General features: G+C 43.2%; 1 protein-coding gene across 12 annotated transcripts; it reads left to right on the forward strand.

Annotated features, from left to right (window-relative positions):
- Positions 1 to 425: 425 nt before the first annotated feature.
- On the forward strand, positions 426 to 24,734 carry HMGA1 (high mobility group AT-hook 1). 12 transcript variants are annotated; one of them, XM_053393024.1, is made up of 5 exons: positions 426 to 853; positions 10,020 to 10,128; positions 13,335 to 13,418; positions 17,440 to 17,490; positions 22,192 to 24,734. In XM_053393024.1, exons 2-5 carry the CDS (start codon positions 10,021 to 10,023, stop codon positions 22,246 to 22,248), a joined length of 300 nt encoding a protein of 99 aa, XP_053248999.1. In that variant the 5' UTR covers positions 426 to 853; position 10,020; the 3' UTR covers positions 22,249 to 24,734. The 12 variants fall into 12 exon arrangements, with proteins under 12 accessions (XP_053248999.1, XP_053249002.1, XP_053249005.1 ...); XM_053393027.1 differs by lacking the exon at positions 426 to 853 and adding an exon at positions 968 to 1,072; XM_053393030.1 differs by lacking the exon at positions 426 to 853 and adding an exon at positions 1,283 to 1,306.
- The last annotated feature ends 1,603 nt before the right edge of the window (positions 24,735 to 26,337 follow it).

Genomic DNA, 26,337 nt, shown 5'->3' on the forward strand with positions numbered 1-26,337 from the left:
GAAAACCAAATCATACCCATCCCACGTCATCAAATCATCCTCCACTGGGAATTAGTAGCCTACCTCAGCCTCACTAGGATCCCTCTTTCTCAGTTTGCATGAGAGTAGCTGTTGTTGCTTCTTTAAATAAATAAATAGAAGCCCTAATGCTGGGAGCTTTCTCCTGTTTTAAAAAGTTTTGGAAGCGAATGCCTGCGTATTTCTTGCTCAGCTCATCGGGTGAGGCTGTCGTGATTCTGCCATTGTTTCCCCCCTTTTGTTCTTGACAGTTTGCGGCTCCTGCAGCCACCTTTCTTTCCAGCACTTGCTTCTAACTGGAGCAGTCCTTTTAAATCACCCTTGCTGCTTTCTTTACATTTCCTCCACCCACAGGTGATGATGCAGTCTCCGAGTGGCTCCGCCCCCTCCCCTTTACCCTCTCTCTCTTCTCTCTCTCTCTCCTCTCTTCTCTCTCTCTCCTCTTCCATTGGAAGGGCTAAGCTCCCCTTAGCCAGCCTGCCCTTATTTAATTTGGAGTGTGATTTTGCTATTTTTAGCTTCTGGATTCTCTCCAGTGAGACTTAGAGGGGTATTTTTTCCCCCCTCCCCTTCCTTTTTTCATTTTTTTTTTTTAATTCTGCAAATGATTTTGACCCAGCTTCCTTCCTCTTAGAACAATTTTTTTTATTTATATAAATAAGAGGGGGCCTGTCTGCTCTCGCGCTCTCTCTCTTTATCCCCCCCCCGTGCGAGTCTCTCTGCCTTCTGCTTCAGATCTGCATTTGCAACCATCAGCAGCCAGAAGGGGGGTTTATTTTAATTTCATCACAACACACAAGGAAAAACACACACAGATTCGCGAATAAGAGCAATTGTAAGTTTCTGATTTCTAAAGGGGGGAAAAAAGTTTGCGTTTATTTTATTAGCATTTGCAAAATTTATAACTGCGTTTTGCAAAGTCATTTTTAATTTACAAAAAAAAATGAAAAATGTGTGTGCTCGGAATTTGCAATAGGAAGCAAGTAAGGCATGCGGAATAATGCACCCTCCTGCCTTTTATTCTCATCGTGCATTGCGAGTGGAGGAGGGATATGTAAGTAGTGGGGGGATTCTTGGCAAAGCTTGCTGGGTTGGGAGAGGCAAAGTGGCCTTGTCTTTTTGAGATGGCGGGGTGCGATTCTGCGAAGCACTCCTGCCTTTAATACGAAATCCCACTTGGTTCTGTTTTCTTTCGGGGGTGGGTGGATTGACGCGGGTCTCGGTGTGATGGATGGGATTTCTCCCGCCTCCCCACCCCCCACCCCGGCTCAGTGCGGAAAGAGAGGAGGTGAAGGTTGGAAATGCTTTGCCTGGAAGGTTGCGCTCGGCTCCGGGTTGTCTCTCCCAACTTGCTCGCTTCTGCAAGGCTCCGCTCCGCTGTGGCGGCTGGTGTTTCAGGTTGCCCTGCCCCCCTCCTCTTTCTCGCACGCGGGGCTGTTTCGTTTTCAAATCGCGCGACACTACTTTCCTCCACTTAATAATTTTTCTTTCTTTTCTTGCAATATATTTCTTCCAATAGACATGCAGATCTGGAAATTGTGTGTGTGTGCAAATAGCAGGTAGTGCATTGAGCTAACTAGAAACACCCCCTTCCGCTCTTGTTTAAAGGGGCAGGATCCCAGGCTATTCCTTTCCATTTAAAGAGAATCGGGATGATAATCAGAGCGGTAATATTGCAAGTGTCAAAAAACGGCTGGTAGGTTTGATTACGCTTTCTGCTTGGTGGAGTTGCTTCCCTCTCTCTCTCTTTTATAAAAAGGCTTTGTACTGTATAGCCTATATAGTTTCCTGGCTTGCATTCCTGAGCAACTGGTTTGCTATTGTTGGGTTTCCACGCTTCTCCTGCCCATGAAATGTGTGTGACTTCAGTTCGGTGCAAGGTGGCACTCGTCTCTCTCTCTCTCTCTCTCTCTCTCTCTCTCTCTCTCTCTCTCTCTCTTAATTGCATGCTCTTGCTGTATCTGCCTATCTTAGTCGGTGGATTGCTCACTTTGGAAATACTGGGGAAAGTAGAATTTTTAAAATGCGCCCAGTATTAAAGCGGTGTGACCGGCCGGCTTAATACTGCTGCTTGGCTAACTCATAGTTCAAGTGAGGTTAAACCGTGGGGAGGAGGCAGTGGAGAGAGAGGAAAGTTCAGCATTGCATCTAACTCTTGGAGATTTTGTGGGTGCTCCCCCCCAACTATCCTTTCACTTTAAGACATGTTTGATATCAGAAAGGGGGGTGGAGGAGCCGTAACTGTTGTAGCTCAGCCTCCCTCTCTCCCTTTCCTGCCCTTGAATGCCTCCTGCACAGTTTAAAGGAATTCTTTACCCGATGCTTCCTTTTTGACGAGGGGGACCACCTATGGAATCTAGGCTTCCTGGGGCTGGATTTATGATCTCTGCAGGACGCCTAAAGTCTCGGGTTGTTACCCTTTCTGTATGGCTTCAAACTCCTCCTCACCACCCCTTATCACTTCCTTTTATTGTGCTAGTTTTAAAGCAGAGTAAGTTGCTTTGCTTTTGAAAGCCCATCATCCGGGGCTTCAAAGAATCCCCTTGGAAAACCTCCTGCCCTCCTCAATCAAACAGGCTCTTCAAGTTCTCGGTTTTTGTTGTGGGGGGTGTGTGTGTGTGTGTGTGTGTGTGTGTGTGTGTGTGTTGTAAGAAACGGATCCATCCCTTAGGAGATGTCCCCGGGACGCCACGCTGTTTGGAATGGGGCCAGCCATCTTGGGCTTGAAGAGTTCTGGGTTTAAGCAACCATTTGCCTTTCAAAACTTATTTTGGCTGTTCAGCAGAGAGAAGCAAAGTAGTTAATGGCGCAAGTGAACTATTACCACATCCAGGGGGCGTGGGAACCTGGGAGTGGAATCGGCAGGTTTGTGTGTTGGAAGAACAACAGAGGATTGTTGTTCCTTAGGGTGGCAGGTTGTGGCTGCTGCTGGCATTTTAACTTCCTTTGGAGCGGAGGTGGCTCTCTCTCTGGCCTCCAGGGATGCAGAGATTTGTGGATAAGAGGATGATGTGACCTGGCACTAGCACCTTCTTTGTCTTTTTTTAAAGGGGCAATTTTATAAAAGAAATGCAATCCTAAATTTGGTGGGAGGCATGCTGACAGCAGTCCATGTTGAAAACAGGTCTGTGGTTTGCTTGTGGTCCCAAAGGCAACTCTGTTTGTGGGGTGCTGTTAATACAGAATTGGCGTATTGGTATTGTAGTGCAGAAATAAATAAATAAATAAATAAATAATCATTGTACCAAGTCATATAATCGTAGAATCAGAAGGGACCACAAGGGGCATCTAGTCCAACCCCCTGCAATGAAGGAATCTTGGGTCTCAAGACCACGTCTCTGATATTAAATGTCCCATGCTATACCAATTGAGCCACCCCAGTCTTACTAATCCAGTTGTTAGTCTATACCCCATGGACAATTGTAGTTGTTGAGATGCCAAGTGTGATGTAGACCCACTAAGGTAGAAATTAAGAGAGCTTACTGTCCTGTTTCTGATAGGAAACAAAGTTCTAGAGGCAACTGGATGATCTAACTTTAAATGAGTCGTTTCTTTCTCTACTAGAGAATTACATATATGAAACAAATCGGAATAGCACTAGCTTTTGCAGTTCAACTCAATAACTGATTTGAGCATGTCATGCTAGAAATCTGGATAACACTTCACTTTCAGTTATTTGTACCAGCTTATTTTAACTGACTAACTGAAAATATTGCTGGGCAGTGAAGTTGTAGTTCTATCTGAATCACATGGGCACTAGACAGACATATACACAAACAAATGGATTCTCTGCAAATGAAATTACCATCAGAGTTGCATACCCTCCAACATTTCTCCAATGAAAATAGGGACATCCCATTTCATAATGATAATTATACCATTTGGCTTCTCTAAATCAGCCCCTTGAAAATAGGGACACTTGGAGGGTCTGGAGTTCTTAGTACTTGTGCATATACTTTGATCATTTCAGGAAATTTGTTACTGTGAGCACAAGAGACAAGGCCTTTTCTGTGGTGGTAGCGTGACACTAGAACGCTCTCCCAATTACATTTATTTTTCTGTTGACAAATATGCTATTTGGATTTATAAAATATTAAAAGCCAATTATGATAGTTGTAATAAATATAGTTATGTTCTCATTAAGAACTGACAAAATCTTCAGACCACATACTCCTTACAGGAGAGGTTCACAAAAGACCAGAGTTTATTTTATTGGATAAACTTCATCACTGTATTTCTATGTCCAGCTTGTATGCCCCATATATCTTGTTACAGTGGTACCTTGGTTCTCAAATGCCTTGGTACTCAAACAATTTGGAACCCAAACACTGCAAACCCAGAAGTGTCCCAGTTTGCAAAGTTTTTTATGGAAGCCGAACATGCTCCGTTTTGAGTGTTACGCTGAGGTCTGTCTGTTTTTGCTATTTATTTTGCGTATTGTTTTTGCAGCTTTTTTGTTTTGTTTTTGTGACATTGTGGAACCCAGTTCAGCTACTGATTGACTGATTGTGTGACTGCAGAACATTCTTTATTGCTTTCATGTTATGGATCAATGGTCTCGTTAGATAGTAAAATTCACGTTAAATTGCTGTTTTGGGGGTTGTTTTTAAAAGTCTGGAACAGATTAATCCATTTTGCATTATTTTCTATGGGAAAGCGTGCTTTGGTTTTGGAACGCTTTGGTTTTGGAACAGACTTCCAGAACAGATTAGGTTTGAGAACCAAGGTACCACTGTAGTTGTCCGGGTCCCCCCCCACCCCACTCTCCAATCTGCACTTCTATTCAGAATACATGTAGAGTGTCAAGACACTGTAGCTGCATACTTCAGTTTTGTGAGAGTCTCTTCTTCTGTACTAGGAAGGGAATCTTTGTGGGCAGTGGATAGAGGATCAGGGCTGAGTGTTGCAGCAAAAAGAGACCATATTTGCCCAGTCTTCTACAAGAGTTTCCTACTGTGGAGAAACCTATCTTATAGGACCAGCAACATTCTGCACTTACGGCTGCTAACCCTGCAAGGAAGGTGTGCAATCTTCCTCAAAGATGTGTTGATGCTTCCAGAATGTGATCGGATGGCAGTGGTTTAGTCTCTGATGAGCAGATCTATTTATCTGCACTGAAACTCATAACACTGCAATGTTCTTGACATATTTGAGTTTCTAAAAGCAAATACTTTAAGTGCAACCCTGAACTAGCTTACTCAAAAGTGTCCCACTAATTTCAGTAGGACTTACTCCATAATAAGGTTTCATAGAATTGCAGTCATAAAGTGCCTTTTAAATATTTAAAGTTTTAAAAGAGTGTTTATATGAGTCTGTTGCTTTTCGTTAAAAAAAACAAAACCCCCCCCCACAACAATCTTGAGGATGTTTTTAAACTCATGAGTCACTTCCATAACTGAACATGAGTCAATTTACATATTTGTAAAAAGACTATGTGTTCAATGTTTGTGTGTCTGTCAAGGGTAGATTTTTATTTTTAAACATTATTCCTAGAAATATCTACATCCTGCAAGCTGCCAATTCCAAATCCTGAAATAACACTTAGCAGCCTTGTAAAAGCCCTTATAATGGGCAGATTAGGATTTTTCTGCAGTTTAAAAATAAATGTAACGTTGGTCAGAAAATGGACCTCTGTCAACATTTTAGTTTACAAGCTGTGAGGACGGTTTCATTAACATAATCTTAGCCTTACCATAGTTGGAGCCTTTTTATCTGCTTGCTATACACTTGGGAATAAGAGTCAAAATGTAAAAGTTGGTCTTCCATAGACAGCTACAGGTGGAGTTTGGAAAGTGCAATACAGCTTTGAATGAATGAATGAATGAATGAATGGCAATACAGTGGTACCTCAGTTTACGAACTTAATCCGTTCCAGAAGTCCGTTCTTAAACCAAAACTGTTCTTAAACTGAGGCGCACTTTCCCTAATGAGACCTCCTGCCCGCCGATGCCCTTCCACCGTTCAGATTCCATTTTAGACCGAGGTAAAGTTCTCAAACCGAGACACACTTTCCGGTTTTGCGGAGTTTGTAAACCAAATCGTTCTTAAACTGGACTGTTCTTAAACCGAGGTACCACTGTACAGCTTTACCTGGGTTTGTGAATCCTGTTCAAAAGTTCATAGATTTAATAGTCACATTCTTCAAACCTTCACATGAGGAGAACCCATCTCATGTTGCCCTTGCTGTAGACTAAGCATCAACTAAAGACATAAACTCTGATTTATGTAAGGCAGGGACAGGGAACCTGTGGCTCTCTAGATAACAACTCCCATCAACCCCAACCAGCCTGGCCAGTGTCAGGGCTGGCAGCAGTTGTAGTCCAACAACATCTGCAGGGCCATGGGTTCCATTTCTCTAGTGTATTTTTTATTATATGACTTGAGTTCTTTACATGTTTGCTGTAGCAATAAAAGGATGTGATACACAACACAGCCTTTGTTTGGCACAGCCGAGTTTATGTGTTCCTTTGTGGCTGGATCTCGGGTCTGGCCCAGCCCTTTCCTGCAGTTGCTATAAATCTCTCGCCCCCTATAAATCTTTTACCACTGCATACCAAGAGCCCTAACTCTCCTTGGTCATCACAGCCCTCTCATCTGGTTTGGGTTTCCTCTGCCATAGCAGAGTATTTCTATAAGGCTTTTCTAGCAAGATGATGGAGGCTGCCATTCTGAACTGCTGCCACTTTAGTGTTTTTCTCCTTTCTTCTGAGAATCTGTATGCCTGCAACTAGATAAGCACATCTGTGCTCAAAATGTGTACAAATGCTGGGAATTTCTCTATGCTATTAGAATAGAGAATTTAATGCTGTTCTATCTATTCTGGTCCATAGAAGAATTCCATGTTTACTCTCTTTTTTTGTTCAGTTACTGCACTTCAGTTGCCCAGAAACCACCTCTGGGTAATGAGATTGTCCAGCCAGCCAAGTACTAAATGTGAAGTTGGGGGTGCCAGTCTTCTAGAACTGGAAGCAGGGTGGTGCTTCCTCCAGTAGCATTTCAGATTGGCGCAGTGGTATTTGTTGTGTGGGAGTTGCTGTGTAGTGACTCCTGGTCCAAGGGGTCACCATGGCAACTGCTAGGCAGGTAGTCAATATTTCTGTGGCCCTATTTGTGTTCCCTGTTTGATCCTGACTGCTCTTGAGGTGAGGGGGAGGTAGTTGATGGGGGAAGAGTGCTTAAGGGCCAAATGACACAAAAGCCTATGACTAGATCTGTATCCTGACACATTCATTGTTATCATAAATCGGAGGCTATGAGTGGAGCACTTGGGGGACTAGGGTTTAAATCTTTTCCCCAATAAATATCTTCTCTTCCCTACCCCAAGCTGTTAGCTCTACAGCACACAAAAAAGTAATCTCATGATAATTTCCTCTTCTCATTCCTTCCAGGGGCACAATAAACTCTGTATGACTCCTGCCCCACCCAGAACAAGGTGGTGTTGCCATGGTGATAGTGGGCACAGTGTATGCATGGGTCTGGCCTTCAAGAGAAAAATAAGCCTAGGCTAGTTCAAAATAGCAGCCCTGCCTTGTGCCTGACTCTTCCTTCAATTTTATTAGGACCAACTAACTCTAGGGTTGAAAAGGGGACACTCATCAATTCCTTGTCATCCAGCTCCCTCATTAGTACTAGTTGTTCCCTGAGATCATCAGTAAAAAGTGTTCCTAATCTTAATCTAAAAGGCACAAGCATGGGTGCAGAACTGACCTCCAGTTTAGAGCACTTCCTTACTGTGACAAGCAATTCCAAATCTGAGTGCTTCCTTTGAAACAAGGGGTCTTGCTGCATTAGGGTGCGTTATGTAGAGGTGAGTCTTGCATTACATCAGAGGTTGGGAACATGGGGGCCTCCAGATATTGTTGAGGCTCCAGCCAGTCTGGCCAATTGTTAGGGTTATTATGGGGGTTGCAGTCCGTCAACATCTGGAGGCACACAGGTTCCCCATCACTGCTTTGTAAAGAAACTAAGAAGCTGAATACAGAGAAGGGTCATTGTTCCAAAGAGCGTTGTGAATCCCCATCGTAATTGCCTGCTTCCACAATATTTACTGGTATTACTCATGGGAGCCCATTGTTCCAGTGTAAGACAATGGTGGTAAGGAAGGAGGCACAGACTGCTGAGGGAAGCTGTGAAGGTAATGTTGTGACCATGAAACTTGAGATTATCCTGTTGATGGCTGGAGTGTCACTGCTTGCTTTCTCAAGATATCATGAGCTATTAGTAATAATAATTATATTTGTGGGCAGAGATGGAAGGATGAATGTACATAACTCAAACGACTCTGTGGATCCCTTCTGCGTGAACGGAACAAGGAATTTTGTCATCTTGTAACCTCATATTTTCTTTTTAGCCCACTCTTAGCCTTTTCCTCTGCTCCTTATAGCATATTCTCTCCTTTCTATTCCCAGATCTATTTAACTTCCTCTTTTCTACCTATCCTATCACTTTTTCTTATTTTTTTACGCTACCACAGGTCTCTCTATATCCCTATCTACCCCTGCTTTCTTCCTTTAGACTTCAAGTGCTTTTCTGTTCTGTCTTCTACTGAACTTTACAGCTGCCCATAAGTAATTCAATCCTCCAGTCCAGATGTTTCCACTGGTAGCAAACCCAGGTTTACAGTCAAGGGAGTTGTAACCAGTCCTGGATCTTGTATCTAGTGGTATGGTGTGTTTGCAGACATGTTCGACTACTTCATGCACTACATTTTAAGATGAGTCCCAAGAAATGTAATGTGAACTGCCTCTCTGATGGAGGCAGGCTCTCGATCATGGGAACCTAGCTGCAGCTGGTTGGCAAAACAGGGCAGTGCTACCATATGCCTTTGAATTAAAGGGAAGGAAAAGTGATTCAAGCATTTCCCCACTCCCTGCTGTTAATGGGCATATAAGAGCCACAGAAGGTGTCACGGAGAGGTGTAAGCAAGTTGCAGACAACTAGAATTCCCTAAGATCCATATCTGTCCATGGGTCTGGAGTCATGCAGGTCTGTTCTAGAGCTCCAATTTCTTTCTATAAAACATTTGACCCACATATCCAGATTCTGGAGCACGGGAAGCTGCCTTTTACTAAATTAGACCATTGGTTTATCTAGCTCAGGGGACGCGGGTGGCGCGGTGGGTTAAACCACAGAGACTAGGTCTTGCTGATCAGATGGTTGGTGGTTCGAATCCCCGTGACAGGTTGAGCTCCCGTTGCTCGGTCCCTGCTCCTGCCAACCTAGCAGTTCGAAAGCACGTCAAAGTGCAAGTAGATAAATAGGTACCGCTCCGGCGGGAAGGTAAACGGCGTTTCCGTGTGCTGCGCTGGTTCGCCAGAAGCAGCTTAGTCATGCTGGCCACATGACAGCTGTCTGCGGACAAACGCCGGCTCCCTCGGCCAATAAAGCGAGATGAGCGCCCCAACCCCAGAGTCGGTCACGACTGGACCTAATGGTCAGGGGTCCCTTTACCTTTACCTTTTATCTAGCTCAGTATGATCTGCACTGCCTGGCATTGGCTCTCCGGAGTTTCAGACAGGAGTTTTCCCCCCAGCCCTACCTAGAAAGGACAGGGATTTAACTTGAAACCTTTTGCATGCAAGGCATGCACTCTGCTAGTGAGCTGCCTTCCTTCCCCAACTTTATCTGATACTGGTGGTCTATCAGTTTTTTGATCAGTGTAATAAAAATACTACTTGCTGTTTTACTCATAAAGGCGGGGGGGACTGTGTTCACATTGTAAAGTCTACACTTAATCTCCTTGGATTTTTCTATACAAGGTCTCAGCTGTGTCAGAGTGCATAGGCTTCAACAGTGGGGCCCTTGCTACTAGATAATGCCAGTTTTAATATAAATAACAGTCTGATGATCCTGAGGTGGCCAGTTTGTGTGACAAAATCTACTTTCAGTTGCCAGGCCAATATTTGGAGACTAGATTGGTCCCGAGACTACAACTGGTCTACATTGTGGGAGTTTTCACCTACTGTAACTTAACTTTTATTTTTATTTCTGCCTTTTAAAAGAATGAAGATGAGTGAATCCAGTGCAAAATCGAGCCAGCCCCTGGCTGCCAAACAGGACAAGGATGTAACTGAGAAGAGAGGACGAGGGCGGCCCAGGAAGAAGCCTCAGGTTTGTGGAAAGCTTCCCTTCACGTTTTGCAAGCTGTGCTTTATCACTTCTCATTGACTACGGCTAGAAAAAGCTAAAACATGGTAAAGGGTAATGTGGAGGAGCACTACTACCATGTAAAGGAAAGTTGTTGATACGGTATGAGGCAGGAGATCAATAGGACACCAGCTTTTTATTGTCCTCTGGGGAGAAGGGCAGATTTGCCTGATGTTGGCAATAATCAAAGTAGTGACTTCTCTCCCACCCCCCTCCACCTTGGACATGACTGCCTGAAAGAATCTCACGCTCTGGGGATCCTTTGGTGCTCTGCAATCATCATAATGTTGTCCTCCCTGACCATGTAGTCAAAGACTTCTGAGCCACAAAATGATAGCTGGCCTACCTGCAATTGATACTGCTACTCTTGTGTGCCTTCAGCATCCCCGCAGGGTTCCCCCCCTCCCTTTACCGTAACTATTCTTATCCTAGGGAAAATTGAGTTTCCCTGTAGAGATGGCTTCAGCTCTGGAGCTCCTCAAGGTGTTGAGTTGCATGATCCCCTGTTATGTGAGTTTTAAAAAGACCAGGTTCTAACTGAAGGAATCTTTCTGCCACAAGCCTTCATCATTTCAGGTCATCATTCTGTGCTTTGAGCTCACTGTCCTCTGTCCCTCTTGACTTCCTTTTCTGTGGTTTCTTGATGGGTATTGTTGATTGGTGTCAGTGCTGCCTGCAGTGGCGTATAAAGCCTGCCCTGCAGTACCTTTTCATGCCTGCTTTCTAGTGGTGAAAAGGACTAGTTTTCTTACGTTCTAAGAAATGTGCCACCTGTATGACTGTGATCCTTCCTGCCTCCTCCAAGCCTGTTGTGCTATGTGTGTCAGGTAACTTATCAGTCATTGGAAGTGAGCAAGTTGTAACTCAGTTATGGCACTAGCCTTTTCACTGCAGTATGTTTGAAAGGGTGTCTAGATGTATAGATGCTTCTAGAATTGGGTTCCATTAGGGCTGGGGTGATGGTGCCACTCCAGATGGTGCCAGACTCAACTCCCAACAGCATTTTCCAGCATTTCATTTTTTCACTTTGATTTTAGTTTACCTCTTTTCATGGCTAATCCTCCCAAGGCAGCTCACAACATATTAAAATAATGTGTTCCAATGTGCCAATGGTCAGGGGTGATGAGAGCTTCAGTCCAACATCTGGAGGGCCACAGGTCCCTCATCCTTGCATTGGCCCCATGAGTAACTTTTGTATGTAGCTGGAGTTAAAATAAGGCTGGGTTGAAAGAATTGCCAATATTTTCCCATCAAACTGATTACTTGCCACAGGAGCTTAAACATAATTGTGACTTTGAGTGGTGATACTCTTTAACACTGAGTTGATGTCTTCTCGATTCTCCTGTGCGTCTGCTGTTTTCTCCATATTCTAATATATTTATTTTCTGATAGACGTGAAATAGAAATCTTTTTGTGGTTTCTTCCATCTTAATATCGGGTCCTGACCTATGTTACTGTGGGTCATATGTGGAAGAAGTAAAACCAAAACCTAGCTGCTACATCTGGCATTTCTATTAGCTGGTCAGAGGCAGCAGTGCCATCTTCCTCCTCCTATCTGCCCAGGGTGGATTTGATTTAGATCAGATTGATTTAAATCACAATTTAAATCACTAGTCAGTAAGACTTGATTTAAAACAATTTTTTTTACAGAAAGACTTGCTTGTATAATCCTAATATTTACAACCAGATGAAGGTTTCATTTTTGGAATAATAAATTTCCAGAGCAGTTTTTACAGTTATATAAAAAATACTGATTTGGTTATATTATTAGAAATACATAGACAGATAATTATGAAATTATTGTGAGGTTTAATGTGTTTATTTTTTTGACAACTTTTCTGCTGTATTTTGTTGGAAGGAGAAAAATAATCATTTCCTTAATAACAATTTATACAATTTATTTAACTAAAACAATAACATTATAACATATGTATCCATGTTTGTTAACTGATGTGGTTAAACAATTAAAAAAAAACAACTTAGCCTGAGTTTTAGCACACAGGAAAAACTTAAAACAAATCCTTAGTTCCTGTTGAATAGCCTTTGGACTATAATGTAACTTAAATAGAAAACTAGAAAGATTTTTTTCCTCCAAAAGCATTTTATTTTAAAAATCTAATGTAAATTTAAAAAAATGATTTAAATAAAAAAAACCATTTTTAAAAAGAACATTGATTTTTATCCACCCTGCATCTGCCTGAGCTCTCTGAATGAGACTGTTACTCCTGGGAAGCTGAAGACAGGGCTGCTGGTGTATTACTGATTGGCTATTAGCCGCAGCTATAAATGGAATGTGACAGGGAAATTAAAAACAGTAGCTGTATGAAGCTTAACTTGACAGAATTGATATAATTCTCAATATACGAATGAATCTCCAGGTGTCCAGGCTGTGCTTTTGTGCATTGGGGTGGGTGCCTAAAGTAATAAATGTACACTCCTGATCTCACAGAAAAGGATTTTGTCTTAAGATCTCATGGCTTGTATAGAAAAGCAGCTTGTCTCTTTCCACCCTCTACTACTTCCCATTCAAAAAAGTTCTACCAAGTTGTTGGGTTTTTTTAAGGGGCAATGCCTTCTGTGTCAAAAGAGTTACGAAGCTTGTGCATGTGTCTTGTGACCAATTCATCATGCAGTCTGAGTGGATCTTTGCCTTTCACCATGCATTGTGAGAACTCTGAAGAAATACAGGCCCCAGAGCAAACAGCTCTGCAATCCAAGGCTGGGCCCACTGCATTGCAAAACACCAACTTGGTCAATGTACAGAGAGGAAAATCTGTGTGTCCTACACTACTGAAGGTGTGCAGGCAATCATCAGTGGGGCATCTTCCAGCACTGTGCTTCAAGCACTATGGGGCACATTCTTTGCCTAAACCAAGACTGATATGTAGGTATGGCGTTAACACTTTAACGTGAAGCTTTGCATCATTTCCAGCTGTTAACGAGATGAACTAATACCAGAAATTACTCTGTAGTGATTTTCCAGTAGATGTCACACTTGTTTAAAAAATAAAACAAAAAAAACCTTTGCTGTAGTTTTGTGGGATTTCTTACTTCGGTCACTGAAGCTTCTGGGAAGGAATCAGAAGGAACTTAATCTGCCTGGGACGATGTGCAGGCATATCTGCTCTTTATTGGCCGGCTGCTGACTATAATGTTATTTCTTTCTATAGCAAGAACCCACTGAGGCACCAACACCCAAGAGACCACGCGGTAGACCAAAGGGGAGCAAAAATAAGGCCACTTCAAAGGGAAGGGTAGGTATTCTCGAGGCTGGGCAGCAAATTTGAGTTCCTTTCCACCCGCATGTACTCTTCTTTTCTATACTGCCCAACTGAAGATGACTCTTAAGGCTGCATCTGGAGTTCTGCCTGGACACACACAAAAAGAACAAATCCTTTTCAATGGAAGAATGAGCTAGTCACAGGAAAAGTCAGTGGAATACTCCCCACACTCGTTTTATTGAGATACCTTTTATTAGGACCTACTAACAATAGCAAAGTGGTGAGCTGTAGTTCTAATAAAGTTATGCCATAGTTTTCATTCTGGATTCCCCCCCCCCCACCCAATGGTTTCTTGCTTATTGTCCTTTTGCGGGGGATGTTTTCTAATCTGTTCAGTTTGGGCATTTGAACTAAAATATAATCCCCTGAAGTTTTAAGAGCAAACCAAACTTGTTGGAAGAGGAAAGTTAGGTTCTAAGCCTGGCCAGTCCTTCCAACACCTAACAAAAGGGAACATTTGCAGGCAGAATCAGAAGTGGAGTATTTACTCCTCTCCAGCTGCCCACTGACTCTCCTCTGAAGTCCCCCCCCCCCAAAAAATCAGTTTTTAACTCTTCTTGGGAATGGAGGGGGCCTTAAAAGAGAAGACTCCGTAGATGCAAGAGTGTTTGGGCACTCAATCCTCCCTTGTAAATGCTTGTCTCTGCAAACATTGAGACTAGAGACCATACATTTGGCCCTGTGTCAGACTTGAAAACTTAATTCGAAAAAGAGGCCTAGGATGTTGGATTTGTGGGGAAAGGAATACCAGAATCTTGCATACATCCAAATCTCAGCTATTGTGTGCAGAAGCTTTTTGAATTAGCTGAACAGCTGGTGACATTTGTTTGTTGTGACCATTTGTCCTGGCAGCTGGATTTTGCATGGCCGTAAAGAGCGGAAAGGGATATGCCCCATTCACTTGTGCAGGATGAAGATGGGGAAAGCTTATTTTAATGGGAATCGAGGGGTGGGGATGGGTTCTCCCCTCACACCTTGGCCCCAGTTGTTATACTGTGTCGCAGGCACCTGGCCATCACATTCTCCGTGCTGGTGGAGAGCAAAGTCTTGATGCCACTGGGTCCCATGTGGTTGAAACTGGGAGAGGGTTGGGAAGATAGTAAGCAAATGACCCCACAGTTGGTGACTTGACAGCTGTTTGTATGTGTATGAAATCCAAAACAGTGGACTCATTCACAAAAGAGCTTATTCTTCCTCCCTCCCCCCTCCTTCCACAAGTAGATACCAAGAAGGATCTTTTTAAGTGTCCAGCTGCTTTTGAGCAGCAGATGCCTGGTCCTGAATTGGCAGCCAGGCTGCAGAGGTTATTTCAGTGGACACCTCAGCTTAACCCAAGCCCTTTCGCCATCTGTTCCAGTGATAAATGCAAAGGGAAGGGAGGATCCAGCAAATGCTGGAAACAGTTGCCCCTGCCTGTTGTGCACCTGGCTCCCCACAGCCGCTGTGCTCCCTCCTCCCCTCTCACTTGTAGGCTTTGTAAAGGAGACTCTTGCATAGTCAGTTGACTCCAAGTAGGGAGTTAGGGATCTTGCTTCTGCAGCGGCTTGATGCAGCGACATTTCAGTGATTTGAAGAAACTACTTGATAGGTTCATATTGTCGTTAGTTGCCTTTGAATGCCTCCTTCACTGTGTTGGTTAAATGGTACCATCCGATTTGCAGTCCACTTCAGCACTGAAGCAGCTGCTTTTGGTGCTCTTGTTGCTTCCTACTACATCATGTGATGGTACTTGCATTGCTCTGCAGGTACCTAACTCCTTTCAGACCATTCCTTGGGCCTTTTTGGACCTATAGTGGCTGCTGCAGAGGTTTGAGCAAACTGACACTGGGCTGCCCTGGTGGCCTTGCTTTAACACCTGTCCAGACCACTTCCCCTACAGCTGGTTTCTCCTCGTATCGCCGAACCAGAACAGGAAGGGCATGTCATGCAAATGATGTACCCAAGAGGTCTCCGAAACAGTCGCTCTCCTGTTCTTTGGTCACCCACACTGATCCTGCTAGTCCCACAGAGATGATTGGGGACTTTAGGTGTTTGGTGTGCTGAATTGTAATGCTCACCTGTCTACTTTGAATCACACAGCCACAGTTTACCCAACTAGTTAAAAGTGGAACAATATGGTTAGGCTGTCAGAAGGTTAGGAATGGTTTGGGATGCTGTACCTGATGGTTGGGGAACCTGTGTCCTTCCGGATATTGCTGGACTCCATCAGCCACTGCCAGAATGGTAAGAGATCAGGAATCATTATTTAGGTATGCCACTACTGCGGCCAGTGTTTTGTTAGGCCAAAAATGGAAAATGAGGGAGTTCCCAGGATGGCAACTTAAACTGATGGAATATACGCAGCTTGTGGACCTAACATATAAAATAAGAGGACAAGAAGAACATACGTTTAAAGAAGATTGGAAAATGTTTATTGAATATATGGGAGGGAATTGTGTACACTTGAAAACGTTGGCAGCATTAAGATAAATTCAACAGTGTAAACAAGTTTTGATGGATGTAATAATGGAATATGGAATGGTTTAATTATGTAAAATATGCAGGGATTTATGATATGCAAAATGAACCATGGAAAGAGAAGAAGGGAAGTTATTGATATTTTAAGGTTCTTTAAATGAATATTCTAAAATGTAAAACAGAAAATTTAATAAAAATTATATATAAAAAGGGGAATCATGGGAGTTGTAGCCCAACAACATCTGGAAAGTCACAGGTTCTCTCTCACTGTTGTAGCCGGGAACCATCTGTCAAAATGTCCGTCCAAGATGATAGGGATCAAACATCAGTCTTCTTCATTGGCCCCTTAAAGGTTTTGTGTATAATAAGCACCAATAAAAGATATTCAGGGAGAAAAGATACTTCCACGAATTTCCAAGAATGGGGTGTGTGTATGTTTTGGTTTTAAACCTGTTTTGAAAACACGCGACTCATATCCTGCATGCTTCTGAGTCATGGGGCTGGAGCCCAGATGGCTCCTTTTGGAAATGGCTGTGATGGTAAGGGATGACAAGGGATGGACTTGTGGCACTGACCCCAAAAGGAAAAGCCAAGAGAACTGCCAGCCCCAAATGTTCAAGCCCTCATGAGTCACATCCTCTGATTGTGAGATTAACTTAGAATTCATGAGATTTTGCGTGTTTGTAATATCTCCTTTTTGAGTACATTTGAAGAGTCTTGTTTTTTATTTTCCTTGGCAGCTGTGAAGGTCGCCAAATGTGCAGTTTATGTGTGTCTACACACCAGTCTTTCCCAACCTGGTGCCCTTCAGATGTTTGGGACTACAACCCCCATCAGCCTCAGTCAGCGTGGCCAGTGGTTAGGGATGATGCGAATTATAAAAATTTTTAAAAGGTTTTAAAAATAATAATAACAGAAATAATAACAGAATCGGACTATATAACCATGTTTATATTCTAGAGCAGGGATTGGAAACTTGGAGAGCCAGTGTGGTGTAGTGGTTAAGAGAGGTAGACTCGTAATCTGGTGAACCGGGTTCGCGTCTCCGCTCCTCCACATGCAGCTGCTGGGCGACCTTGGGCCAGTCACACTTCTCTGAAGTCTCTCAGCCCCACTCACCTCACAGAGTGTTTGTTGTGGAGGAGGAAGGGAAAAGAGAATGGTAGCCACTTTGAGACTCCTTTGGGTAGTGATAAAGTGGAATATCAAATCCAAACTCTTCTTTTCTTCTTCTTGTGGCCCTCCAGAAGTTCAGCTACAACATTCAACCCTGGGCAACATGGTCATTGGTATGGATGGTGGGAATTATAGTTCAACAGCATTTGGAGGATTAGAGGTTCTTTGTCCCTGTTCTACAGCAAAAGGCTTCCTCTCTGAGGAATACCAGCTGTTAACATGAAACCTGCACTGCTGTTGGTATTTAAGAAAGAAGCAAAAGATCCAAAGACTCAAACAATGGTCTGAAATAGGCCTGAGTGTCTGGCAAAGGCTTGTTACGTTATCTTAAAGCTTTGCTCTTTCTCTTCTGTCTGCCCAGAAAGCTGCTGTGACACCTGGGAGGAAACCTCGAGGCCGACCCAAAAAATCAGTAAGTTTTTGTTTTCTGTTCAAGAGAAATAACACTTCTACTGGAAGAAATGGCGTGTACTTTCTCTGTTTCTGTTTTAAGACAAGATGCACACCACTGCAGCTAGCTAAAGGCTTTGTATCCATAATCTGTTCCTGAATACTGGGTTCTCTAGTTAGGGAGAGATAGTACAGTGGTACCTCGGGTTACATATGCTTCAGGTTACAGACTCCGCTAACCCAGAAATATTGCTTCAGGTTAAGAACTTTACTTCAGGATGAGAACAGAAATCGTGCTCCGACGGCGCGGCGGCAGCAGGATGCCCCATTAGCTAAAGTGGTGCTTCAGGTTAAGAACGGACCTCCGGAACAAATTAAGTATTTAACCCGAGGTACCACTGTATATGGAAACCACGTGGTTCTGTTACGTTTCTAATTGGTGCTTCCTATTGCTATTGCTATTGCTTTTGAACCTTTGGTTCCTTTCACCTTTGAGTGCATGTGCACACAAATATCCTTACTCCTCTACAGTACAGTCAGCAGGAGGCTGGTATACTCTTCCTATTTTCCCCAGGAAGTGATGTGTATCTTGCAAACTAGGAAACAGGAAATACTTAATTTCAGCTTAGTTGAAACCCCAAGTTAAAAAATGCTATGATACAAAGAGGATGCAGCATCCCTGTATTTGAGCTTGCTTGGTGGCCCTCTGAATTCAGAGGCCAAATAGGGTAATATGCAACTGTGTTGTGGATCTGGAGGCCCCGAGAAACTGCAACAGATCCTAGTCTTGCCTGGCAGCTATTTATGCAGCATGGAGGAGCTTGTTGGGACTATATTGGAAGCCCCAAGGGCTGTGCTGCTCGCAGGTATTTCTATATTTGGTCCCTTGGGGGTTTCTTCATGGCATATTCTATTTTTAAGCAAAGCATCATTTGGGCTTCTTCCTCACACTATGTTTCCATTTTATAAGTATTCCTAGTGTGTTCTCCCTCTTGCCCACAGCTGAGTAAGAGGAAGTGGCTTGTTCTTTATTAGCTGGCATAGATGTGGTGTTACAAGTGTGGCATTTTGCATTCCTGCAGAGTGAGTTTCGGACAGTTTCATATGGCCTTGCTTGTTTTAAGTAACCACTGTATTTTGCCACCAGTAAGGTGTTCTGGACTGTCTTCAAGCATTCACAGACAGAATGAGATTTTCCAAATGCAGTAAGCAGTACTACTAGGACCTGTCACTTGCCTGACTTTACTATAACTTCAGGCTGTTTCTCGTTTCTGATAATGTTGAAGCTCTGTTTTATGCCCTTCCTATGCCTGTCGCTCTGGAAATGAGATGGGACCACTGTAAAATAAAGAAGCGGTTTATATGAACATGGGTGGCTATGCTGAAGTATACAAATTTAGATTTTATGCGTGCACGTGCAAAATCACCTCTGAACTTAGATGACCTAGGAATATTGATGTCAGTTGAGCCTGTAAAGGTGAGAAGTAGAATAATTCACCCCATTGTCTGGATGGGGAACTTCTGGAGTCACACTGAATGCCAGACAGGGACTCCTGTCCTTTTTGCAGTGGGTTCTTGCTGTTTTGTTCATTTTACTTTGGGGGTAGGGGGTAGAGCAGCACTGCTGCCCCGACACAGCTAAACTAAAATAATTGATTGCTCATCTGTTTTATGTGGGTAGCTCTTGCTTCTGTTTTGGGAAAGCAAAGTATCAGATTAGTGGTTGAGGTATAGATTGTTAAGTATCAGATGGGGGCTAGGGGAGAGATGGCGCTGTGATCTGCTCAAAAGCCTCAATTCAGTATCTTGGACAGAAGCATTAGGATTGCAGGATGTGTGCCATGAGTCTTTCATTCCCTTTTCTGTAACTGGGATGTTTAAAGACAAAGGAACGAATACTTGTTTCCCGTTCTGAAGAACCACCTCACTGCAATGGCATAATTAATAAAATGCTTATTAAGCATTTTAAAGCATATTGGCACACGGCAACATTTTTTCTGCTGCTAATTTTTTTTAAAAAGCGTTTAAGTATTCAGAGGCAGGTATGCCATCGTGTTTCTGAGCGCAGAATGCGCTGCTCTTTCCATCCTACCCCCAGAGCATTAGAAGTAGCTGATGGCGCCACGACTCAAAACTGTCCCCAGCCACCAAAGTATGAGCTGAATGTAGGGCAACCCTGCCAGAAGCAGCTGACTGGAAACACTCCTAATAGGCATAGGCAGCCTTCCAAAACATGGAACCAGAATTGCAGCGAGGGTTTTTTGTTTGTTTGTTTGTTCCTCCTTCCGACGCTGCCATAGAACAATACAGTCAAAAACACCTGGCCTTTATAATTCCCCCCCCCCAAAAAAAAAAATGGCAACAGGAATGGAGACCTTGGGGTGCCTATGAGCTCAAATCTACAGATGAAGTTATAGGCATTTCTGGATTCCCACGGGCATCTGGTTGGCCACTGTGGGAATCCTAGATTTGATGGACCTTGGCCTGATCCAGCAGATCTCCTCTTACTGTCATGCTCTTCTTGGAAGGGTGGAGGGTCATGGCACATAGGCTTTGAGATTCTTTCTACAACCCTGTGTAGGTGAGAATGAAGCCAACAGGGTAGTTGACAGAGCTACCTAAGAGAACACCTCTTCTCATATGTATCTACCTGTCCCCAAAGATCTCCCTCCTTGAAATGCCCCCTCATTTTGAATCATGGTGGGTGGCCACAAAAGAGAGGCTTTTTAGTAGTGGCTCCCCATTTGTGGAATGTTCTCCCTAAAGAAACTTACCCGGCACTCACTATAAAGCTTTTGGTGAATCCAAGGACCTTCCTCTTATCCCAGGCCATTTAACACCTTAGTATTTTAATGGTTCAGCTTTAAATTTTAGTCTGTTTTAAGCTGATGGTGATTGTTTTTGCTTTTGTCTGTCTGATGATGCAGAAGTAGAAGGTGTTGTGGCTTAGCTAGTTCACACTGGATTGTGCTGGATGTACATCTCCTAAAGGTTTTTGCATGTCGCTGACAATGCATAATATTTTATTGGGGAGCTATGTGCTGGGCGTAGCCATTGTGCTGATGATAGCATTGGGTTTGCCCCCACAACTGTGACGGTGAACTTGCAACTGCAAACCTGAAAAGTCCTATACCTTCTTACCTGGGAGCAAGCCCCATTGTCTCAATGGGACTTACTTTCAAAAAGACACATAAAGGATTGCTCCAGCTGTCCTTAAAAGCTGCTGCATGCTTTTCTATAAAATCAGCTGGAGATGTTAAGTTGCTCTAAATTTTATATTGCAAATGTCCAATGCCTGCATGCAGCCGTTCCAGTTCTCTTTAAGCCAGTCTGCCAAACGTTTTCTGGTTTTAGGCTAGCAGCCCACTCTCCAAGAAGCAGAGAGAGGTTAAGTAGCATCAGTCATTTCCTCCTTTGCTAAATGAGGTCTCTAGCCCTGGAACTTGCTGTACAGACTTGGCAGGCACATTCCACAGTGGCTTAAATGTATATTTTTATGAATGAAACTCAAGGAAGTGGAGGTTGCTGACTCACACGCACACTCAGCCATGACTCATCTCATTCTGACAGCATCGGTAATTTTTTTTTTCAAGAGAGCAGGCGGGAAAGACCTCCTTGAAGAAATATGTTCCCTTCAAACACAAACAATTGCTTTTTAGGGTTGGATGGGTGTGGATAGCGGTTCTACGCATTGAGTGGGCAGAAATGGTGCATTTAGTGTGTTTGGATTAGATGGCTTTCTTAATGCTTGTGTCCCCCTTGTGGCAGACTGGATATATTGACTAACCACTACATCTGAGGCTCTTCATGCAGAGTTTGTACTATGGTATTGGAATACATTAACAGCCAGAGGATGACTTTAAATAATGGGGGGGAATTTAATGAGCATTCTGTGCTAGACTCCACTCCAGCATTCCTTCCAATACAAGCCTCCTGTTTCTAGATGTGTCTGCTGCTGCTGCTGCTTTAGCAGCAAAGGTGGTACGTATTGTACTATACCATCAATGCTAGCAGGATGGGGATCTCTACAAGTTTCTGCCCATCTTTCTGAATTTTTGAGGACATTGAGTTTTACTGCAGGTGTTCTTAGGAGCTAGCTGCTGCATGGTTTGAAAATGCAACAGTGCTTATGTTGGCTTCCCTTGAAGGAACAGGAGTGGGACCAGGGAGAAATATAGAGGTCAGCCAGTTGAATACTTGTGAAAGCTCTACTTAAAGGGCTGGAGAAGAACATTTCCCTTGGGAGCATGGCCTTCAGGTTTCCATTTGACCCAGAGTGCAGTAAATTGGCCCTCTACCTGCCTTTCAATGCCATAGTTCAGTCCTGGGTTATATAAAGTAGTAATTTTAGTTCTCTAAGGCATCCTTCTCCAACCTGGTGTCCTCCATATGTTCTTGAACTCCTGTTGGTCCCAGCCATCATGGTCAATGGTTAGGGATAATGGACATTGCTATCTAAAACAGCTGGAGGGCACCAGGTTGCAGAAGGCTGCTCCAGAATAAGACTGCGTGGGAGTGTGTCTGATGCAGCCAAATCCTACACATCTTTGACTAGCAAATAGAGTGATCTGCATTGGAGGAATTGGCTAGCAGGTGGCCTGATCTGCAGTTCTCTTACACATGCTTTGGTGATGATACAATGTGGATTAGACTTGATCAAAGTACAATAGACACACACGTCTCCCCAAATGACTCTTCCAATCCTTTTTCTCTCCCTTTACAGGAGAAGGATGAAGAAGAGGTCAACATCTCCCAGGAGTCGTCGGAAGAGGAGCAGTGAAAATAGTCAACTGGTTCTACCTCGCAATTCAGTTTTCCTGTCTCTTGTCAAGTTCTGGGACTGAGGAAGGAACAAAGAATCCTCACCCCTTTCCTGACCCACCTTTCCCAATGTTCTCACAGTCGAAACGGCAACACTGGAGTACAGTGTAAAACAAATCAGCCATCATGTTTGATGTGTCATGTTCAATGGGAGAACCATGTATCTTGTTTTCCCCTCTCATTTGACAGGGTTAAAGTTTTAGCCTACCAGTTCATGTAGTTCTATATTATATTGGTTGTTTTGGGGAGGGTGGGGTTTTTTGTTTGGGCCTGTCTCTTCAATTACACTCCTTGTAGAGAAAGGAGTATATAAATCTTTATAGTAACCACTTATTCATGTTGAACAGAGTGGGGCAGTCTAGTTTTTCCTTATCAACCCTGATCTCCCCTTGTGCATTGTGTGCATTTTTCTGGAAAGTAGGCATTTTGGAAAGAGCCAAAGCATTGAAATGGAGGCTAATGATAAGTTTTTGCTGTTTTCCTGGTTAATGGTTTTAGAGGATTTTTGCCTGTTTTTATGCTCAGTTTCCTATGCGTCAATAATAACATGGCTCCTCACAGTAGGCCCCATGCATTCTAGTCAACAGCAATGCAATCTAGCCCCAGTCAGCTGCCTTGGAGCTAAAACAGTTTAGGTTTGCCATAGGCAATATAAGTTGGGAGGCTTTGTTTGGCTCTCATCTGCCAATGGGAAAGCTCTTTCCAACAACTGCAAAAGTCCCCCTCCAATCTGCTCCTCTTTTAGCCCCAGCTCCTGCTCAGGGGTCTTGCAGATGGAAGCCCACACCCAAAATATTTTTTCCCTCAGTCATTCTGCACACACAGGACTACTGGATCTTTCTTGAAACCGGAGAAGACTTTGCCAAGACCAAGGAAAACAAGATGGCAGAATCCCCCCTTACCTGGGTCTCCTTTTGGGTTATTTTCTCCATTGGAAATAGCACAGTTAGTGTGTTTAGTTACAGTTGTCTTTCCACAACATGTTGTCTTTCAAGGTTTTTTCTTTTTCCTTCATTCACAACTACCTCTGGATAATTTTAAGTTTCATTCTCTTAAAACATGGAGTTGCTGCTGTTTTGTTGCTGCTGCTTCTTATGCTGCTGTACCGGTTACAAAGTTTTATTATTCCAACAGGTTCTGTCTGGTTTCTTTCTCTGGAACTGACGTTTTACACTATAGATGATTTAGTTTGAGTTGACTTTCTAAAACGATTGTGCTATTAAAAAGGAAAAAAATACTACATTTGTCAGACTGGTGAGTAATTGGGGAGAGGTGTTTTTTTTTTGTTTTTTTTTTTTGTTTTTTTTTGCAGACTGGCCTCATTTCCATGAGTTGGCTGCCCATGAAGAATACTGGGTTCCTACCATATTATCCAAAACTTCGAGCTACTTCTGACAAACTGTAGGTATGGGCTTCTTAAGGCCCCCATCCTTGAAGGCTAGAGGAGACTGCATTGGATAGCCTTTAATATTGGTTCAAATTTTAAGAGCGCTTCTGGATGAAGAGCTTGGTGTGCGATTGGTCTTGATCAGTATGCCTGACAGCCAGAAACCAGTTTGTTCAGAGGGTGCCATGTAAATTCCTGTGCTGATTGTTTTTTGTTCAGCTTGGGAAATGAGTGTGATTACCATGGTGGCAGTCCAAATTGGAGGCTGCGCTGCACTCCTGTCCCCAGGACCTAACTTGGTTCTAGAATCTGTTGCTTACATGCATATACTTTGATTTTAATAATGCAGTTGCTCAGAGAAGCTGCTGACTGGATGCATAGCCCATAACCTGACAACATCTTAGTTCAGGGCTTTCTATCCAGCGGGTAGCTTAAGATTGCTGCATAATTCTTTAAAATTGCTGGGTCTTTCCTCTTCCAAGACCAGTAAGTGGCTCTGTCTCTCTTGTGCCCAAATGCTCTAGAAATATGCAGTAATAGCCCTGTTGTTGCTGAAATAGACATCTTTCTAAACTTGGATAACATGATTTGCACAATGCTGGAACAAATCACTTCTTCAATTTCCAGGTTGAGGATTAATGTGGTGCTTAAATTATATGTTAGCATGAAGTTAAGGGGAGAGACTAAACTTCACTGTTTACCATTAACGAGCTACCTGTCCGTTTCAAATTTTTACAAGGTTATAGTTGATGTATCAGGGAAATAGGAAGAAAGGGACAGTCTTTTTTTCTGCCTCTTAAAATGTAAAGAGTTGGTTGGTCCTTTTCCCCTCACCCTGCTTGATGTTTTCAGCTAATTAAGGCCATGGGTCTGAAATCAAATGTGAGTTCTGAACTATGATAATGTCTAACTTGCCTCAGCTACTCAAGAACAGACAGCAGAGGGGGAAGGAAGGTGTGAGCAGTGGTTTGTAGGCTGCTATATGAATCTGATCCATTGCTAAAGATTTCTTGATTTCCTATTTGCAGTTTACTTGAATAAAACACTTGATGTTTCAAGCCTTCCCTTTTGTGTTTTGTTTCGGGAGCATCTGTGAATGCTACCTTCTAAGCTGGAGTAGATAAGACCACAGCTTACAGGTTAGCAGTCCTGCACACAGCAGGCCAAACCAGGCATCTGAACTTGAATGAGCTTCCCCAAAAGGCACAAAAAGGAATCCTGCCTTGGCACTGCCTTAAATCTGGCACACTTCCTTTTGCTCCGAACCCAAAAGCATTGGGCTGCGTCTTGCTGTTGCGTACTTGGAACCTAAACTAGATTTACATCTTGGCGTCACCAGATCTGATATGGCTTTAACAGTGAAATAGCTGGCCTTATTAACTCAAATCAGGTACTTCCCTCCTTCCAACAAACTGCTCATAGCTCTCCTGAAAGACTACAATCTTATCTGTGCACACTTATCTGAGACTCAAATCCCACTGAGCTGAATGGGGATTCAGTTATGAACAGAGTTGTTTATGATTGCAGTTCAAGGGCAAACCTAGCTTGGATCTGATTGCTTGTAACTATATGCAGCATCCTTCTTAGACAGATGTAAACACTGCCCATATATATTTGAAAGGGAGACGTTAATTAAATGTGTGTATGCATATATGTATCTAAGGGCCAAACCAAGAAGGCAAAATGCTCTGAAATAGGTTGCACAAAATTCCTACATAGCAAGAGCAGACTACAAACAAGCAAAGACATAAATGATTTATATGTACACTACCCATTCAAAAGCCATAGACTTTAGGTAAGCCCTGCCACCTTACTGTTCTTAGTACATACACCAGTACAGGCTTCCTCAACCTCCAGATGTTTTGGGACTACAATTCCCATCATCCCTGACCACTGGTCCTGCTAGCTAGGGATCATGGGAGTTGTAAGCCAAGAACATCTGGAAGGTCGAGTTTGAGGAAGCCTGCACCAGTGTCTAAACAACCATCTCAAGTGGTGAGACCCTTGGCCACAACTTCCTGTTGGGTACTGGGCTAAATCTAGCACCTCTGAAGTAACTTGAGAATCTTATAGCCTACCCCTCATGATAGATGGGTCAGCTAACGTCTCCTGCTGATGCTCATGTAGCTAATAAGCCTTCCACATGGTCAGTAACGGCACAAAGCTAAGCTAAATGGGAATTTCATTTCTGTGCACATATATAGCTACTGCCTGAGAGCAGAACTCAAGTCAACAGGGATTGCCCTCCCACTACCACTATTAATGTTTCCCAAACAGGAAGGATAATAACAGCACATCCCAAAATAAAAGTGATCATTAGAAGGTGGCCATCTACAGAGATTCTTTTCTGAGCTGGTTCAGTCAAGTTGATTCATGGCAGCATGCCCATAGGTTGAATAGATCCAAAGGAGCTTAGACAAAAAGATACACTTGGAAGTGTACAAATGAGTTAAACTGCATTGTGATTGCTTTATTAGGCTCTTGCCTTCTGAAGCCTGCAAACTGCTTACTGCTTTAGTAGAATGCAGTTTTAGGCCAGGTAAACTCAATCCCCAAACCTGTTATATCAGTTTAGCCAACATGTGAATTAGCCAGGTGTGTGCTTAAGAATGACAAGGAGGCAACTGGTGCAACGTGCGCTATGACAAGTTCCCTAGTAGT

This window comes from Podarcis raffonei, chromosome 6, assembly GCF_027172205.1.
Source record: "Podarcis raffonei isolate rPodRaf1 chromosome 6, rPodRaf1.pri, whole genome shotgun sequence".
In the NCBI taxonomy this organism is placed as follows: Eukaryota; Metazoa; Chordata; class Lepidosauria; order Squamata; family Lacertidae; genus Podarcis; species Podarcis raffonei.

Coding starts and splice junctions, on each gene's coding strand:
- HMGA1 (XM_053393019.1), top strand. CDS start 2,445: ATGGCTTCAAACTCCTCCTCACCACCCCTTATCACTTCCTTTTATTGT. Junction 13,419..17,439: donor AGGCCACTTCAAAGGGAAGG/GTAGGTATTCTC, acceptor CTGTCTGCCCAG/AAAGCTGCTGTGACACCTGG. Junction 17,491..22,191: donor GAGGCCGACCCAAAAAATCA/GTAAGTTTTTGT, acceptor CTCCCTTTACAG/GAGAAGGATGAAGAAGAGGT.